Raw genomic sequence first — 20,504 nt, 5'->3', positions numbered from 1 at the left:
CAGTGACGATAGAAACGTCAGAGAGTAAGGGAGATGATATTTACAAATTATATACATTGAAAAAAAACTCAACCGTGTGAGACGTGAGCAGAGCTGAAAGCAAAGAAATTATTAAAACAAAACACATACTAACTCCAACCAATTCAACGCTAATCTAAACAAAAAGAAAACAAAGCAAATCTAACAAAACATAAATACAAGCATTAGCTCCCGCTCCTATCCTAGTGTTTCTATACAAGTGATATTCTACATGTTGCTTTGTGTAGGTCACGTGACATACTAACCTCGTCTCAACACGATGAGTCGAGAGATAAATCCAACCATCAACTCTTAAAGAGAGAAAAGGAATCAAATCACAGCTTAATCGGGCAAACAGCCAGAGTTAAGTCAGAGGCAGGTAATTGCAACATGTAAAGTAAGGGAGCGATCAGAAATAACTCAAAGTAAGCTGATTGGTTCAGAGAGGTGGGTGTCGTCATCATGTTAACAGTGAAGATCGTCCGGTCGGTTGTCCAATCCCAGGATCTAAAGGTGGTAACGGTCAAAACAAGACAGATAGAAAAAAACCAAACCTCCCACAATATTACGGGACGTAACAGTATACATAGATAATTAACACAGAAAAGGTGAACACAAGCAGGGAACAAACCAATTACAGCACAGGAGTGGAGATTAGACTAGAACAGAAAGCAAAACGAACACAAGCACATGAGATTTGTCGCCATGGAAACTGCACCGAGAATCGGGAAACCATGTCACTCTGACCATTAATTCTCTCAAGGTTTTCTTTATATTCTATATGACCAAAGGTTTGTGGACACTTGACAAACACCTTTTGGCCATATAGTGTATTTTATCGTCAGATTAAAGGATTATATTTGTGATATTACTCTAAAACTTACGGTAAAACCTGCGGGAAAAGGAGTCACAACATCTCTCCACAAAGTTTCTAGGAGTGTGATTGGACATACTCTCCCACATTGATCAGATGCTAGCTAATCAGACCAAGCTAGATTAAAAGATTTTTAGCTTTTTAGCATTTTAGCTAACTAGCTTAAAACATTTGATGTGTCACATCCAGTGTTTATTTGATGTATCACATCCGGTGTTTATCACCAGAACACATGGGATTCCTGCAGCACTACAGCTCTGTACTTTGGCTCACTTTGTAACTTGTGGCTCAGTTTAGCAGCTCACATCTACCAAAACTCCAAACCACACAGCATGTATGATTCACGATTCAGTTCCTGCAGTGAGTCAAGACAGACCGAGAGCTCAGATGCTCTCAGACCCGAGTGTGATCGCTGTGTTCTCACCTGCCTGAAGAAGTGCACTGAGAGAAAGAACACACCAAACTGACTAAACACTGCATATGTGAAAGCTCTCTAATTCTCCTCATCTGCTCTCTGAGATCTTTCCTCGGTGCTCTGTGGTGTGGTTTATACTCCACAAGATGGATGGAGAGAGTCAGTGATCGGGTTTCGACCGAATTGACACTTCAGCTACAGTAACAGCTCCCTGCTCATCTCTGTTTCATGTCCAATCGATACGGATGACAAACGGTGGAAGACGGAAAAAATAAGCATGGAGTTCAGCCAGTCTATCCGCCACTGCCTTTCTCACTTTCATCTTCTCTATTACTCTGTCATCTCCCCTGTATCTTTCACCATCTCTCTGTCTCGTATTCTCACCACCTCTCTCTCTCTTTCTCTCTCTCTCTCTCTCGCTGTAAGTAATGCTTATAAGTCTTTAAAAAGTTTAATCTCGAAGACCAAAACACTTAACTTTAAATAAACAACACAAAAATGATTGATTTGACATTATGACATTATAATTGAACTCAATTCTGACAGCGTTTTATAGATCCATAAATTCACAACTGGCTCAATTTTTGTGTAATACTCAAAAGTTTGTGAAACCCTGCTCATATAAAGTCTTCGTTTTTACCAATTTTACTGTTTTAGAATAATAATGAAGACATTCCAAGGCAAAGAATAAAACACTCCGTGTCATGCTGTTATTGGAAAATAATCAACTATAGGGTGGGGTGATGAAGAGGAGTTACTGTTACCACACCTGTGTTTTATTCCGCTTACACCACAGCAAATTGCGTTACATGATAACATTTTTTAATTAATTGAAGAATGACAGGTCATCCTTTTCACACATCTAGTGTTGTGGAAAATCCACGAAACAAAGGATCAGCTATATCAACTCTGTCTATAGCAAGTATCACCAACCTCTCTTTTTTCTTTCTCTTGAAGATAATAAGAAAAACGGCAGCTTGACACATTAAGTAACTGCAAAGTGTAAACTCTTCTGTCCTGAAGATGTCAGAAAACGTAAGGTTACAGCTTCTTCCCTGATGGTTACATGGAGAGTCCCTGTGTTAGTTATATTATAGAAAATAATTACATACAGTATTAGAACCTGTGATCTGCAGCTCCTCTTATAGAAAGTTAATAAAATTTCTGATCAGTCAGAATTGAGAATTCAACATGCTTTGGTATGAGTAATAATAAAATTTCATCACAGCTTGAACTTTTGCTTTCTATCAGTCACGCTTCCAAGGTACGAGGTTCATTTATTTGTCATTCAACATGTTAAAAACGTGAAAAAGAACGTGGGTTGCATTCAAAGTTCACCTCAAATAACCCTTTTTTCCCCCATATTCACTCTGATTAGTCTTAAAAGTGTTTAATAACAATTTTGTGTTTAATTTTTTTTTAGGAAAAGAAACTGTACAGTTTTACTTGATGACATTTTTGCTGCTGGTTAAGTAAAGCGACTATGAAATTCTGAATTTTCATAATGCCTCCTCCCTAAGGCGAACAGTAATGGTTAACGTGCTTAGCATTTGGTTGCTAACATGCACTGTGTGTTGATGCGTGCTGCATGAGGATGAATGTGTCCTGGCCTGGGTTCAGTCAGTGTAATTGTATGGGACTGAACACAGAAGTATGCAAAAGCAGGAAGGAGAACAAATCGATGGGCTTCATCTGAACGATCAGCAGTTTTTCCGCATTCATCTGTGGACTGAGTAAAGGAATAAAAGAGGAAAGGTGTAGGGGGTATGAGAGTGGGATGAGAAGAGACGATTTTGTTCTGGCTTCAGGTTACTCTAGGAATGCATCTTCAAGTGAAGTGAGATGTAACACTCTGGGATGCAGAACTCTGTGAATCTCTGCAGGATCTTTGAAACTCGTTGTGAACTTAGAACAGGACATTCTGTGGCAAACTCGTATAAAGTTATGCTGCAGCAACAGCCAGGCGAACCAGGAAGTAGGAAATAGGAGATAGGAGAATAGAGAAATAGGAGATAACCTTGTATATAATGCTAATGTCATGATCCTGAATTCTACATTCTGATCAAAAAATGTTGATTAATTTTCTATAATAGCTGCAAATCTTAGGTTTATAGTAATGTACTAATTCTTATATGTTAACGTTTCTAGAGTAATACAGGGACTTGTACTGCAGATGCGCCACACATATGGACTAAAAAATGGCTTTTTTATTGAAATGGTAACGTTTTCTGTAAGGAGTCTCCAGTGTCAGCGCCTTGGTAAAGCTGTAACCTCAGGACAGAGGTGTGTATAATTTTGTGGCTTCTTTGTAACATGACAAGCTGTGTTTTTTGAGAGAAAAAATTCAAGCTGGTGAGGGAACGACTGTTTCTAGCTGCTATAATATGCAAGTGAGAACAGGAACTATCTTGTTTCATGAACATTCCCCAATGTTAATTGTAACTATAAATGGATAATAAGTACAATGCCTCATTCTTTAATGAATTAAAATTGCATGCAAATTGCTGTGGTGTAAGAGGAGTAAAACACATCAGGACATGCTGTGATTGAAAAATAATCAACATCGTCATGGTAACAGTAACTCCGCTTTATCACACCACTCCATCGTTGATTATTTTCCCATGACAGCATGTCCTGAAGTGTTTTATTCCTTTCATTTTCAATTTCTTGGCAGTTTGTGATTTGTACTGGCTAGCGATGTTGTCTATTTAAATCAGTTCCACATTGTGGGAATGGAAAGAATGTATTTGCTGACTCGAGCAGTTCTTGAGGGTTGTAGCACGATGATGTAGCTCACGTCCTCTGCTTCACGCCACCTCACCGCAGCGGCGAATGCGGCACAGAGGGGATTATGGTAATAAACGCTGTGAGTTCCCTTTGAGCCACTCAGCATGACCAGGTAGAGCAGCAGTGTGTCCCTGATCGAGTCTTCCTGAGTCAGGGTGAACTTTAGCTGAGCTGTGTGTGTTTGTGTGTGTATATGTGTGTGTGTGTGTGTGTGTGTGTGTGTGTGTGTGTGTGCATGTGTGTGTGTGTGTGTGTGTAAGCAACTCTGGCAGTGGATTTGATCCTCAGCTTTGCTCCCATCTGGCATCCATCACCGGACACTGAGGAGAGCTGAGGTAAACGTTGAGTGTCTCTCCGCTGTCATCTTCTGTCTTTTCTGAAAGCAGCCGATGTATCATTCAGCCGAGATGACATAAGGATCAGTGTGTGTGTGTGTGTGTGTGTGTGTGTGTGTGGTTTGTATGAGCTGACCCTCATGGCCCCTTTTATTGTGCGTCTCTTAGAGGAGCCATTCATGGGAAACAAACCGGGAAGAAACGCTGTCAGAGATGACAGATTCTTGGGGAGAAATGTGCATGCATAAATACCGAAGGAGAGATTGTGATTAAATACCACACACACACACACACACACACACACACACACACACACACATACTGTAGCACTTTTTCTACGATGAGTCATCTACATCAGTTTACACCAGTTTCCTGGGTAGAAAATGAAAAAGGCTCATTGACTTTAATTAACGCTTGAACAAATTTCTTATTAACGAGTTGGGTCATTTTCTTCGTAATTCTCACTGTGGTCCAGTCATTTCTACAGCAAATGTTTCAGCGTTAAATCCTCTGTGAAAAACACACCAGTGCAAAAAAAATTAATAATTGATTCTCTGCTCAAGCAATAATGTATCTGAGAAGTACAATAATAATTATAAATGTGTTGGTCTGTACATCTAGAAAGACAGGAAATAAAATATTGTGATTCTCTAGCATCCTCTGTGTGCTCGGTGATAGATACCGTATATTAGATATACAGTCTATTGCAGATATTAAAGGGGCAGTATGTCATTTTGGCATCCTTCACCTCCCGCCTGTGAGGTGAAGTCTAATTGCAATGAAAACTCTATTGCTTTGCTTTGAAACTGCTTTGAAATCTCATAAGGAAAAGGGTTAGAGCTGAGCAGCTCGGACTGGGGCGGAGATTCATTTCTGGGCCAGAAAAAATATAGAGAAACAGAATCACAGTGCCACTAATGTTTCTTTGAAATGAGATGATTATTACAGGTCATGAAACACTTCCGAACAGCACCTTTAAGAACTGAGAGTAAAAAAAAAGTATCTATGGAGCAATCAGTGGCTGTGTGAACTCCGTGTGACTTTCCCAGCATGCACCTCTCGTCTCCTGAGTGTAGCAGAAGCCTGTAAATCCATTAGTCCATTTAGGAACAGGAAGCATACATCATTTCCTAACCCTGCGTATAAAATGCCTGAAGATGGATTTCATTTACATATTTTCATTCTTACGCTTTCTAGGAAACACTCATACACTGTTAGTGTACAGAAAGGTTCTTCAAGGGTTCCTTATGGGTTCTTCGGATAATTAAGGGTTGTAGGGTTCCACCTTTAGGGTTCCTGAAGAGGGACAACCTTGCTGTGATGATGGTTCTCGTGTTCTCCTGCTTTACAGTATTAATGATTGTTTTTTTTTTCTTCTTTAGGTACCTGGGTGACTTTTGGAGGTCAGATTTCTGATGAGGTAATGTTTTATGTTATAACTTCAGAATTACTGTTGATTATTTTACTGTAACAGCCAGTCCTGAAGTGTTTTATTCCTCTTATATCACAGCAATTTGCCAACAATTATGATTTTTTAATTAAAGAAGATACTTTTCATACTTTTTATCCGTTTATAGTTACTGTTGTGGAATATCAAGTTTGTTCCTGTTCTCACTTACGTTATAGAAGCTAGCGTCGTTCTCTCACCAGCAGTTGTTTACTCACCAGCAGTCGTTTACTCACCAGTCTCTCTTTTCTTTCTCTCTTGAAGTTAATAAGACGAAACAAACAGCTTTTTTACCGCAAAGTGTAAACTCTTCCTTCCTGAAGATGTACCTCTGACTGTAGCAAACCACTGACACTGGAGACTCCTTCCATAAATGTTAAATAAAGTTCTCCTTACAGAAAACTTCACCATATCAACGATTCCAGATGTTTGTTAATCTGTTTATTTGGAGCGTCGACTGTACACGCTGCTGTGAAAGTTGTTACTATAGAAACGATTAGATATTATTATGAGGCATTATGATTATTTGGACGCTCGTCTCTCCAAATTGTGTTTGCAGCCATCAGAAGCCAGAAAGGAAGGCCACAAAACTCAGACTTTATTGTTCAGAAAATAGGGCAGAGCAGGAATAAAGCAGGAAGTCTATCCAGTGTGATGCTGTGATGACCCGAGGGAGCTACAGCAAGCTCTCCGTCTGCTCACTTCAGGAGATTATAGAAACCTGAAATACACCTGAGGAACAAGACAGCTGGAATAATTTCAGATTATAGTCAACTTTGTGCAGAAACCTTCCAACTCCAAGTTGGAGCAAAGTCCTCAGAGTGCAAGCACGGTGCATTAACCAGCCTCGCAGCGTTGTTTACTCATCTCTGTGTCCAGATGACCTCCAGAGCTTTACATCATCCACTGTTCCCAGTGTCCTTGTCTTTATTTCCGAGAGGCCAAAAGACCAGAACCTCGGGGTGCATCTGAGGCAAGGTCTCTCACCCCAGTCATCCAGATCATCACACACACACAAAACACACACACACACACACACACACACACACACACACACATGAATCACTCAGTGGTCTCCTCAGGCGAGATGGATGTCAGCAATCTTTGTACACAAAGTGAGAGTGTTTCATGCTTGAGGCTTCAGTAACTGTAAGGAGACAAAGAAACAGTGTGTGTGTGTGTGTGTGTGTTTGTGTGTGTGTGTGTGTGTGTGTGCAGCAGAGAGGCTCTCAATCCAAGACAAGTCTTTTCACAGAACGCCACGTACTGAACAATTTTTCTTCTCCTTCTCCTCCATAACGTTGTGTTTTTCCTCTAAATTGTCATCTTTATTTCTTTTTATTAAAAAAAAAAAGAAATTTCTGAAGTGTAACGGCTCATGAGTGATGAGGAGGACGGTTCTTTGCTTGTGTTATGTTTAAATACAGTGACGGCTAGGCGAGAGGCTAAAATCTATCAATAGCTCGACAGTGAAACTACTCAAGGTCTCATCAATGACTTACGGCTCTGTCGTCTGTCCTTTTTCATACTTTGATTGGACACTTTTGGGAAAAAAAGGATGATGGATGATAAATAGTCCATCATGTTCACGACTGTATTTCACATGCGCCTTCCAAATCTCTGCATGTTATGGATGTATGTGAGAAATATTAGCAAATGGAGATCAAATATAGGGGGCGTGTCACTCTGCGTGATCACCTGACACGACCGTAACTGATGCATGAATCTACAGTCTGGACTAGAAAGAAATCAGCCCCAGCCTCACTCCTCCCTTCCTCACACCATTCTGTGTGTTTCTCTTACTAACTTTAGTGATGCTGTTGCACTTTAGTTCCACAAAAATCCCAAATAATCCACTTTCATGATGATGTGATGTGATGTGATGTGGACGTCAAACCTAAAACCTTCTACTGATGTCCGTTTATCTTTGAAAGACAGCAGGGTTTAGCTCTGCTAGCATGTTTAAAGCAGTCGCCATGTTTAAGTGCTCAGTAAAGTAACTGCTCTGGACAGAAATCTCCAATACAGTTAATGCGCTTCATGGCACCGAGCTCAGCCAAGACACATCTCATTAACTTAAAGAGCTTAAGTCTTCCTCTTTTCACTTTCTTTCTCATCCTTTTTTGCCATCCTCTCATTTTCTTTCTCTCCGCTTCTCCACATGAGGACTGTGGTGTGGCTCGGATTTTGGCTGAGATGAAGGATGGAATGTTTTCAAATTCCAAGCAGAGCCTCAGAGAAGGCAAATCACATTAGATTAGCTGGTTTAGAAAAGGCCCCTAGGAGGTAATCTTGCACATGCACACACACACACACACACACACACACACACACGCACACTCACAGAGTGCTATACAAAACAATACAAGGCTCACTGCACAGTGATTATTCTGTGTCACTGAGAGAGCAAAGTGCTGCTCTGACCTTACTGCTTCTCCTGAGAGCTGAAACACTCTCAATCACAGCAACACACCTCTACACACCTCTACACAACTAAACACACCTCAACACACCTCAAAACAAACACCTCAACACACCTCAACACAGCTAAACACACCTCAACACACCTCTACACAGCTAAACACACCTCAACACAACTAAACACACCTCAACACAACTCAACACACCTCAACACACCTCAACACAACTAAACACACCTCAACACAACTAAACACACCTCTACACACCTCTACACAACTCAACACACCTCAACACAACTAAACACACCTCTACACACCTCTACACAACTCAACACACCTCAACACACCTCAAAACAAACACCTCAACACACCTCTACACAACTAAACACACCTCAACACACCTCAAAACAAACACATGAACACACCTCAACACAGCTAAACACACCTCAACACACCTCAAAACAAACACCTCAACACACCTCAACACAACTAAACACACCTCTACACAGCTAAACACACCTCTACACAACTAAACACACCTCTACACACCTCAACACACCTCAAAACAAACACCTCTACACAACTAAACACACCTCTACACAGCTAAACACACCTCTACACACCTCTACACAACTAAACACACCTCTACACACCTCAACACACCTCAAAACAAACACCTCTACACAACTAAACACACCTCAACGCACCTCAAAACAAACACCTCTACACACATCAATACACCTCTACACACCTCTACACAACTAAACACACCTCAACACACCTCAAAACAAACACCTCTACACACCTCTACACAACTAAACACACCTCAACACACCTCAAAACAAACACCTCAACACACCTCTACACAACTAAACACACCTCAACACACCTCAAAACAAACACCTCTACACACCTCTACACAACTAAACACACCTCTACACAACTAAACACACCTCTACACACCTCTACACAACTAAACACACCTCTACACACCTCAACACACCTCAAAACAAACACCTCTACACAACTAAACACACCTCTACACAGCTAAACACACCTCTACACACCTCTACACAACTAAACACACCTCTACACACCTCAACACACCTCAAAACAAACACCTCTACACAACTAAACACACCTCTACACAGCTAAACACACCTCTACACACCTCTACACAACTAAACACACCTCTACACACCTCAACACACCTCAAAACAAACACCTCTACACAACTAAACACACCTCAACGCACCTCAAAACAAACACCTCTACACACATCAATACACCTCAACACACCTCTACACAACTAAACACACCTCAACACACCTCAAAACAAACACCTCAACACACCTCAACACAGCTAAACACACCTCAACACAACTAAACACACCTCAACACACCTCAACACAGCTAAACACACCTCAAAACAAACACCTCAACACAGCTAAACACACCTCAACACAACTAAATACACCTCAACACAGCTAAACACACCTCAAAACAAACACCTCAACACAGCTAAACACACCTCAACACAGCTAAACACACCTCAACACAGCTAAACACACCTCAACACAGCTAAACACACCTGAGCTGGTGTGTGTGAGTGTGTGAACGAAAGGTAGGGTTGGATCTTTGACAGAGGAGTTTTCTTTTTTTTTGCTTCATTATCTTTAAGAAAGAGAAAAAAGCGAGGCTGGTGAGGGAACGAATGTTTATAGCTGCTACACATAACTATTCTGACATAAGTGAGAACAGGAACTAACTTGTTTCATGGACTTGTAAATGGATCAAAAGCATAATGTGTTGTTCTTAATAAATAAAAATTGTAATAGTTGTCAAATCGCTGTGGTATAAGAGACTAACTCACTTCAGGACATGCTGTTATAGGAAAACGATCAGTGATCAGCATAGTGTAAGTGACAACAGGAACGAGCTTTTCTTGTGGATGTTCCACAACATTAAATGTGACAATAAATGGATAAAAAGGTGCAGTGTATGGTCCTTTAATAAACTAAAAAAATACCATTGGTAAATTGCTATGGTATACGAGGAATAAATCACGTTGTGAGGTGTTGTTATAGAAAAATAATCAAAGTTGGGGTTGAAACTCTGCTTCATCACTGATTATTTTCCTATAACAGCATGACACAGTGTTTTATTCCTTAATAACAAACTGACGAGTGAGGGTTTAATCTGATATACCACTGTTCATGTCTCACTGTGCATGTGTGTGTGTGTGTGTGTGTGTGTGTTGTAGGTAGCAGAGCAGCTGATGACCATAGCCTATGAGAGCGGAGTGAACCTGTTTGACACGGCCGAGGTTTACGCTGCAGGAAAGTGAGTGAGAAATGAGCTCCGGTTGGAGACGTGGTGGTTTAGTGATCAGAGGGTTGTGAGTTTAAATCCCGGATCGTATCCGTAACTCGCACCGCTCCACGTGTGAGGAGGTCTAATGATCTTCTCTGCTGTCTTCCACAGAGCTGAAGTCATCCTGGGAAACATTATCAAGAAAAAGTGCTGGAGGTACGGTATGTGTGTCTGCAGGTGTATCAGTGTGTGCGTGTGTGTGTGTGTGTGTGTGTGTGTGTGTGTGTGTATGAGAGAGGGAGAGAGAGAGACTGCAAATCTGATTTAGATCAAATCCACTTGGCTCCTATGTGCTGCTTCCTGGCTGCTCGACTCGGTCAAACAGTTAAACAGGGAAAACTGCGTGACTGAAGAGAAGCAGCGGCTCTTGTCCTCATCTTTCACAAATACACACAGTGTGAGACTTTCACAAATACACACACACACACACACACAGTGTGAGACAAATCTGGTGCAGAAAAAGATTCAGCACAGAAAAGATGTTATCTTCTCTCTTATCTGTCTATGGCAAAAGTAAATAAATAAATAAACAATTAAATACATTTATATAACATTTATCAAATATTTTATATGTAACATATTTTATATTATTTTTATAAAACATACAGACATCCAAAGTCCAGTTTTTTAATGTATATTTTTACAGTTTTTACAGATATATCTGAGCGAGGAAGAACAAATCTAAATAATTCTACTTGTTGGAAATCGAAGTCCAATAGAACATACAGCAAATTCTGTAAATAAAAACTTTTATTTTGCTCTTTTCATATTTTTCTCCTATGACACTGGACTTACGGGGCACCCTGTTTATGATATAATTAAATATATGTTGTTCGTTTGTTTGTTTGTGTAATTCATCAAAATTCAAACATGTTTATTTTACTTTTTCCTTTCTTTTGACTTTTTATTGTCAGTATGTCACATACAATGTCCTCAACTGACAGAAAATCAGCTTTAATTCATATCATAAAAAAAAAGCATAACCTCAAAAGTTGAAGTTTGCAACAGTGAAAATCTGAAAAAATCTGAAATAATAAATAAAAGCTGAAATAAATCGGTTTCTTAGCTATTAGTTTAAAATGCCAACATAACACAGGAAATGGATGGTAACATGAAAGAGTTGTGAAAAAAATTTAAATGTCTTAGGTGTATGTAAACTTTTGACCTCAAATATAATATATATATATATATATATATATATATATATATATATATATATATATATATATATATATATATATATATAATGTATCTATTTATGTATGTGTGTGTAAATATATATTATTTGTTTGTCATTCACCAAAATTCAAACATTTTCCTTATTTTTTTGTTTATTTCAGCTTAATCTGTCAGTACTTCACATAATATATCTTCATCAACGTGCCGTTTTCTGCTAAAACTGCTTTATGTGATTTTTAAAAAATTTATTTTAAAAAAGCTGACGCTTGAGTTTTGCTTCATCGGAGTGTGTGAATATAAATGAACGCTGTATCGCTGTAGGTGTATCAGTTTATTTAATCATTCCAGCTCCATACTGCACTTTCTTAAAATCACGTTTCCTTCGAATAGGCTGAAGACGCAGTGATACGACTCACAGCAGCTAAATAAGAGACTTCCAAAGCGTCCAGCAGTCTGAGTGTGTGTGTGTGTGTGTGTGTGTGTAGCCGTGAGTGATTAGATATACACATAGACTTTGCATCTGTTTGCGTGTGATAGTCGGTATCTGATTTCAGGTTATTGATTTGAAGGTTTTGTGTGTAACTGGTGCTGTGTAGATTTAGATTTAGATTTAGAGATCCTCATCCTAAGTGACTTGACAGACAGGACGGAGGTGTTGATCTCGGGCTCATCCTCATTCCCGGATCTTTTCCTGACAAAATATTGTTCATTGTAAATGTTTTATAAATGTGTTCGCTTGCTAACTGTGTCATCGTTTGCTAAGCCTTGTGTCATCTGCAGTAAAGCAGGAAAGCACCTGCAGAGATCCAATTCCCTGAAAGACCTCAGACGCAGGATTGTTTTTCTAGCGGTTGGGGTTTTTTTTGTGGATTTTATGTGAGACTGAGAGCTATCCGTCTTCTTAATCTCTCCACCGGGGATTAAACTGCTGGATTGATGTTTATTAGTGATATTAGCTTTCTCTCTCTCTCTCTCTCTTTTCTCACTGACTCTTTACACCCCCCCCCACCCCCCCCCCCCCTTTTTCTTTTTTTTAATACCGAATGTCACACACACTACTTTATACCAAGAATTCCACACCTATGGACATGGACAGACACATCACATCCCTTACGTAGGTAGTGTGTTAGTGCTGGACTTACCTGGACACACATCATCATGTCCTCTAAACCAATCAGAGTGCAGAAAGACATTTATTAGGTCACTTATGGGTGTGTAATTTTCAGCTTCATGTTCAATTTCATCAGAGAAAATACTGAACACAGCGCTTTATATCACGCACAGAATCAAAAGGAATGACTCATGCACTGAACTGACAACAAATTCATTTTGTGGACAAAAGCTCCAGAAAGAAATTCGATTTACCACACTGTAGTAACCACACTGTACCACATTGCGCAAAAAACACAATTATGTGAAATCTGATGACGTAATTTTGTGAGTCAGAAAATTTCCACAAAAATCGTTTTGTCACAGTTTATTTTGTCAATGAGGAAAATTCTACAAAATTAATTTTGTGCATGTCATGTCAGCACTGAAAGGAACACTAGACTACATTCCCCATCAGCCCCTGCACACCGCAAGAGATCACGAGCACCTGAATCACGTTACCGTCAAAAGAGCACTAGTATTTAAGTTCAGTCATTTATAGCACTCTTTGTCTAGCGTTTGTTGTTTTCACTTCCTGGTTGTGTGTATTTTTTTGCCTAGTTTCTAGTTCAAGTTCTTAGTGTTTGTTTTCGTGTTGCCCTTATTAAACTGTTGTCCGCACTTCCATCCGACTCTGATACCTGACGGTGCCACAGAATGTATTTAATTTTAAAATATTTTGCATGCTTTTATGTTAATTTGTAATCAGCAAAAAAGCATTACACAAAAAATGACCATTTTGTAGCACAAAATGAGTAGAGATTTGTTTTACTGCCACATAAAGTGTATTATTAATCTAAACACCTTTCATTCATTCATCGCAGGGCACCACACACACATACGCAAACACACACATTCACGCCTTGGGGCAGTTCAGTGTATCCAGTCCACCTACTGGCATGTTTTTGGGAGGAAACTGGAGAACCCAGAGGAAACCCATCCAGGAAATGAGATTTATATTCATCCATTTTGTCCACGAAATGAAAGATCTTGTTGCAAATTTAACGCATAAATAATAATTACTATTAATTTTTGGCATGAAAATAACACCTTGTTTCATGGTTTTTAGTTAAGGATTTTTTTTCTTTTCATTAATGAAGTTATTATAATCAAGAATTATTTAGTTTTTAGTAGTGCAGAAATAATAATTCTACAAGAGGTCACTTCTGCTGTCTCTTTTTCCTCTTTTTAAGATAAAATGACTTGAGATAAGATAAACCTTATTGATCTGGAAGGAAATTCTTGTGCCAGTTTGCTCAAGCCAGCACAAAAAAAAAAGAAAAAAGATAACAATGAATGAATATATTTGGTAAAAATGTAAAACTCACTGACATGGAAAAAATAAAATAAAAAAGCTAAAACTGTACATGTGCAAAGAAATTACTAGTAGTGTAAATGAAGTCTAAATTTAAAAAAATTAACATAGAAGTGTAAAAAAAATCTGTCTAAAAATGTACATGTGTGAAAAAGGCCTTATTATCTTTATCTCGCTTTCTTTATAATTACACTTAAACTTCCTTTCAGTGTCACCCTCAGATTTACAGTTTCTCTGTAAATCCGTCTTCATTTCTCCTCCTACTCTGACTTTATGCCCTTCCTGACTTAATCTCAGTGTCCTCTCTTTTCATATCTCCTCTCCTCTTTCTCTCTCTCTCTCTCTCTCTCTCTCTCTCTCTCTCTCTCTCTCTCTCTCTGGAATAAGAAGTGTGTTCTTGGTGTTATGACTCTACAGCTGGTTGTACTTTTACACCCAGAGGAACCTCGCTGAGCCACTGTCACTGAGTCACACACAATCGATTACTCCACAGACACCATCTGTTAGAGTGCAAAGTGTGCGTGTGTGTGTGTGTGTGTGTGTGTGTGTGTGTACATGCCTGTGAGTCCCTGCAGGTAAACAAGTGTCTGTGTGCTTTATATCAAGCACTCAGTGTGAAACATATCACATGTTCCTCACTGATGTAAGTGTGTTGAGCATTACGTGTGTGTTTTATATGTGAGGAAATAAGAGTTCATATCTGTAGTCCTCTTGATGTGTGTGTGTGTGAGTGTGTGTGTGGAATAGGAATGTGTCAGTACTGCAGATTTTAATGCAGTGTAATCATTATTGCATGGACTCCAAAGCAGTGCTCTTGATTTCTTTGCGTTTTCACATGTTTTGCGTGTGTGTGTGTGTGTGTGTGATTTAAATCTGAGTTTACTGTCACAACAACTTCACAAACAGTTCAACACTGATCACTAAGTGGAAAAAACTTGTACATGCGATTCACTCCTTATGCCACAGCAACACATTAGACTTTTTAATGAAGCTAACAGACTAACTAATCACAGAAACAGAGCTGTGAGGATCATTTACTCCGAAAGCATTAATGCTAACACTTCAGCGTAGAAGGTCATATATTCTGTTGTTACTATTCTGTACTTTAGCAGTTTATTAGTATTTATAATGAGATAGTGATGTAGCTAACGAGATGGGAGTTCATTCCAGTGGCTAGCGTTCTCGTCTCACAGCTCCAGGGTCCTGGGTTCGATCCTGAGCTCAGGTTACTGTCTGTGTTCTGTTCCTCATGTTCTCCTTGTGTCTATATGGGTTTCCTCAGCGTTCTCCAGTTTCCTTCCACCTCCCAAGTTTACGCTTTGTGGTTTCTCGGTATTGTGACAGTTGTGATTTTTTTGTCTTACGAACTTCAAGAGAGAGAAAAAAGACAGCCTGGTGAGGGAAACAACTGTTTATAGCTGCTATGATGTAAGGAAGAACAGGAACTAACCTGTTTCATGGATGTAACTATAAACAGATAAAAATGATGTCTTTTTTTAAGACATGAAAATGTGTAATTGTTAGTAAATTGCTGTGGTATAAGAGGAATAAAACACTTCTGGACGTTATAGGAAGATAATTTCTTATATCTCAGGGGTAGTAACAGGAACACTCCATCATCACACCACCACACTGTTGATCATTTTCCTATAGCAGCACAACACAGTGTTTTATTCCTTTTACACTATGGTGATTTAGCAATGATTACAGATAATTTTGTTAATTAAAGAACAACAGTGATTATTTTTTTAAACAGTATACTATAGTATACTTGCATTTTATTCCTTTATTCCACATCATCATCTGCCACTAAAATCACACGCTTTCAGTAAGAGCTTTATCCTGGTCAAGGTGGACCCAGAGCCGATCCCTGGAACAGTGAGCATTAGGCAGGAACACCCTCTTGAAGGGACACCAGTACATCACAAAACCACACACACACTATAGAACCTGGAGGAAACCCACATGGACATGGACAGAACATGAAGCTCCACACGGAGAGTAAGACAAGCTCAGGATCGAACCAGGGACACTGGACAGCAACGCTACCCACCACACCACCACTCCACCACTGAACTCTTCCTTTTTTAGAATACTGAATCTGTTACATCCCGTATATTTTATACACAACTCTTGTTTCAGACTCTCATGATGTGTCTCTGTCTCTTTTTTCTCCAGGAGATCCAGTTTAGTGATTACGACTAAGCTCTACTGGGGGGGAAAGTAAGTGAACCACACACTGACCTCACATCCTGTAAATCTCAAATCTGTCAAACAGTGAAATGAAACAGGTCTGTTACAGGCGAGTGCTGATCCTGTCCTGCTGTGTTATTCCCGGACCACACTGTAACATTTATACAAACATAACACCTGCTCAAAATGGCACAGATCCCAGCTTTTTGATTTTTGTTGTGGAAGAAACAGATTAAAACCAACATGGCCGACGACACTTCAGCTCAGCTGTCATTTGTTATCGATCTTTCAAGCAGAAAGTCAAAATTGCATTTTTCACACGAGACAGATTGTTTATCATGTTTTATATTTAAATTTAAACTCTGTGGTCATGACCGACTAGATTAGACAGGTTAAGATTAGATTTAACACACGATAATCTGGGAAAGTAACTGTTTAAGACCAGGTGAGATCGTCAGGACATAGACGGAGAAAATTAACCGCAAAATCATCCCAATTATCCTCTAGTGTGACCCAGGAATTACACGAGAATGTAGTTTAAACTCTGTCTTAATTATATTTTCTAATGACATGAGCCTCTAATTAATTCCTTAATTATATTGGCTTTAAGGTCTAACTGGGAACAGCCACAACAGTGACACAGCTGCCTCAGGGTTACATTTACAGTTAGCAGTTCAGCCTCCGGGCTCTTCCACAGCGACTTAATGTGGAGTCACGCTTGCAGAAAATGTTTAATAAAGTGTAATAATGTAGCCAACGAGTGTAGAAATCTTACACTCATTTACATTTATCAAAACGTCTCTACAAGGAAATGCCATATTAATGCTTGAATTCCCTGGAAATAAAGTGTTATATTAAAAATCCAGCAAAATCTGAGTTGAAAAAAAAGACAGACTTATGATTAAAATCCACATCAAAAACCAACTAGCTGAGATCTGTTTGGGCGTGGCCTAATATTCTAATGAGCATGCTTCAGGCCAGTAACTGCAGTAGTGTTTAGGTCAATAATACCACTTTAAGTCTAGATCTGATCTGAGTGTAGATGTAATTGTAGAAAATCAGACAGAAATGCATACGCAGTGAGGCAAAGCCCCGCCCCTTGAGCTTACAATAGCACTGTTTAGCTGTAGAATTTACGATTTTTGTCCCCTTGCTACAGCGATAAAGGAGAAATATGAAATCTACTCTTTCCTGATTACTCAGATAAAGCACTGGTCAATAGAATTCATCCAGGAAAAGGCAATTCACAGAGGAAAGAGAAGGTACACAGTACATGAACGACACGTTTGTTCGTGTTCGCGGTTACTTTTGCTTTGCGCCAAATTTTTCTAGGTGAACTTTTGATCTATGATTTCACGAGCACTGGTCATGTGAGCCAGAAAACAGGAAGACGAGAAAGTGGTCTGTGTGAGCAGTAAAATCAAGACAATGTTACTAATTATTAAGTCATGATTTTTGCCTTACTAAATTTAACGACAAAAGGTCAAGCCGTTGCTGAGATATGGTCTCAATTCCTATTTAGTGACAGTGTGATCAAATTTGTTCACGTGTTACAGACAAACTGAGCTGAATATCAAAAATCAGAGAAATAATTTTGTTCAGCATGGTCTGACAATGCACTGGTTCAAATTTCACAAAGATTGTTAGTAGAAGATGCAGAAATACACAGCGCTTTGCTAAAATTCCAAATGGCTGACTTCCTGTTTTGCAGATCAGAAATTCGTTACATCCAGAGCACTCAGGACCTGCCATGGAAAAAAAAAAGTTGAGCAGTTAGGAGTAATTTTACTTATTTGTGAATTATAGCGCCCCCTAGAGGTGAATTTAGACAAAACATTAGGACATGGTTCTTTAAGTTTGGGCTGAATAGAGCGCACTGTTCCTGAGATATGCCATCACTTCCTGGTTAATGACTCAGTGAATTAAATTAGCTTATGCGTTATAAACAAAGCGTTCTGCATATTGAGATTCCGAGATAGAAGTTTTGTTCGGATGGGTGTCAGGATGCTGTGATTTTGATGACTGAAAGAAAAAATTTGTAGGAGAAGAATTGAAAGAAAAGCTTTTTTCCATGCAGTTATTATTATTAGTGCTAGAGTAATTGAGGGGTGAACACCAAAACTGCTTGATAAGTAACTGATACTATCCTCTTCATACGTAGCATACGTATCTGATTGTCATGCAAGTGAGAGCTCAACACTAATTAATGAAGCTCATCAGAAATCACAAAGTGTTCAGGAGCTTAAAACACACTTTAAGTGCATCTGCTTTAGCAAAGGGGCAGAACATCAGGTACCACTGTGTTGTACATTTTGTTTTATTGCTGTAAAATAAATAAAAAGAGTTTGGCCAAGGAGCAGCCTGGAGACTCGTAAAGTCAGAGCTGAGATCGAGAGCTGAGAGAGAAGCTCGTCCCATCACTCCGGAGTGTAAACACTACACCAGCGAGATTTTCCATGTTTAGATATTAACGTCCTGATCGTGTATGCTGGTGAAGTTATTGTTTGGAGATGATGCAGAGGCTGAGGTCTTCATGGACGGAGAAAACAAAGAGAAGAGTTTGGTGTATGTGTTAGTAGAGTTGTTACGGTTTCACTGCTAGTCGCGGTGTATGATTGGACAGTGACCTCATGGTCATAATACAGATTAAAATGAATTTTCTGCCATAAACACGTTACATTGCTGCAGCTCCTAGCATGTTCCGAACATTATCACACACTACGCAGAGAAGAACACGTGAGACTTCTCATAAATTGAATTAAACGTTCTCGTAATTTGTCTTTCCAAGAACGTAGAACAATTATAAAATTCAATCTTTTTTGTTTTCTTTTGTTTAAAAAAAAATTCCTAATAAATTTTCACCACTGGCTTGTGTGTTTTTAAACGGCGGATTAATACTGGGATACTGTGAAACCGTGATATTTTTAGATCCTTGAAGAGCCATGATTTTCTTTATCTGTGGTGGAAATGACAAAGTTTGTATATTTAGGGGTCCAAGCACCAAAGACAACTCAGACCTAATGTGTTCTATTGGTGGAAAGTTCAGGAACAGAGCACTCTATCACTCCAAAAAATATAAATAATGGTCATGAAAGAAATCCATACAGAGGGGGTGTGTGGAGTTTGTTTTACAGTTAATGGGGTCCCTGGCTGCAAAGTGTTTGCGAACATGGACGAGGTTATTATGAAAATCTCAAATCGTAACACCCGTAGCGCAGTGTTTTCGCAGGAAGAGCAGTCAGAAGGGAGTTCTGATTTTATGTCCTCATATTCCTGGTGATCTCATGTGACAGACTTTGTTGTTGTTGTAATCATTTACCTGAAGGTTGTTTGGGCTTTAAATCAGAGCGCTGCAGACCTCAAGATCTCTGGAGCTCCTCAGTTATGACTCACTCCATGCAGAAAAATATTAGAGAGCCTCTCATAGACTCTGGAGCATAACTCTGGCCATTTATAGCAAAATACTCTACACAACTGGAGTTACTTTAACTTTAACTTTAAACAAGTTCAGGAGTTTGGGGTCTATAACTGGGGCCTCATTTAGAAAGCGTTTGTAAAATCTGTTCTTACATTCCATGGATTTGTTCTTGTGTTGTGTTATTTGTAAAATTTGACACTAAAAATGTTCTTATATGAACGTAAACTGAAAAGTAAAAGCACTAACCTTCCGTACAAACTAAAATTACAAGCGGCTTCCTCCTTCCTTGCTGAAAGACACTGGGCTGGTGTGCATGCGTCCAAACAGACTATGGTAATGTAAAATGTAGAAATTTACAAATAAATACAGCAATTCAAGCTATTCAGTGCAAGAATAACTTAAATAAGACTTCCAAAATATGCAGATTTTAGAGTAACTGATCTATTGTTTTTTTAAATTGTGAGTTAAAAGTGGACATTTTTCTTCGTTCTTTGTGAAAAGTCTTGAAAAATCTATCTAACACAGTAACAGGAAGTAGCATTGTAACTGTATTCTATACTTTCTACCTCTGCTAGAATCCA

The 20,504-nt window shown here is 39.1% G+C and overlaps 1 protein-coding gene across 3 annotated transcripts in view; it reads left to right on the top strand.

Annotated features, from left to right (window-relative positions):
- Window positions 1-20,504, top strand: part of kcnab1a (potassium voltage-gated channel subfamily A regulatory beta subunit 1a) — a 113,168-nt gene that overhangs the window by 74,695 nt on the left and 17,969 nt on the right. For all 3 annotated transcript variants that reach the window (XM_053234925.1, XM_034305553.2, XM_034305554.2), the window contains exons 3-6: window positions 5,812-5,849; window positions 10,560-10,639; window positions 10,781-10,825; window positions 16,491-16,535. In XM_053234925.1, coding sequence (XP_053090900.1) covers window positions 5,812-5,849; window positions 10,560-10,639; window positions 10,781-10,825; window positions 16,491-16,535 — 208 coding nt within the window. The remainder of the gene's footprint in view (window positions 1-5,811; window positions 5,850-10,559; window positions 10,640-10,780; window positions 10,826-16,490; window positions 16,536-20,504) is intronic.

This window comes from Pangasianodon hypophthalmus, chromosome 6, assembly GCF_027358585.1.
Source record: "Pangasianodon hypophthalmus isolate fPanHyp1 chromosome 6, fPanHyp1.pri, whole genome shotgun sequence".
NCBI classification, from domain to species: domain Eukaryota; kingdom Metazoa; phylum Chordata; class Actinopteri; order Siluriformes; family Pangasiidae; genus Pangasianodon; species Pangasianodon hypophthalmus.
This window is presented reverse-complemented; position numbering and strand designations above follow the sequence as displayed.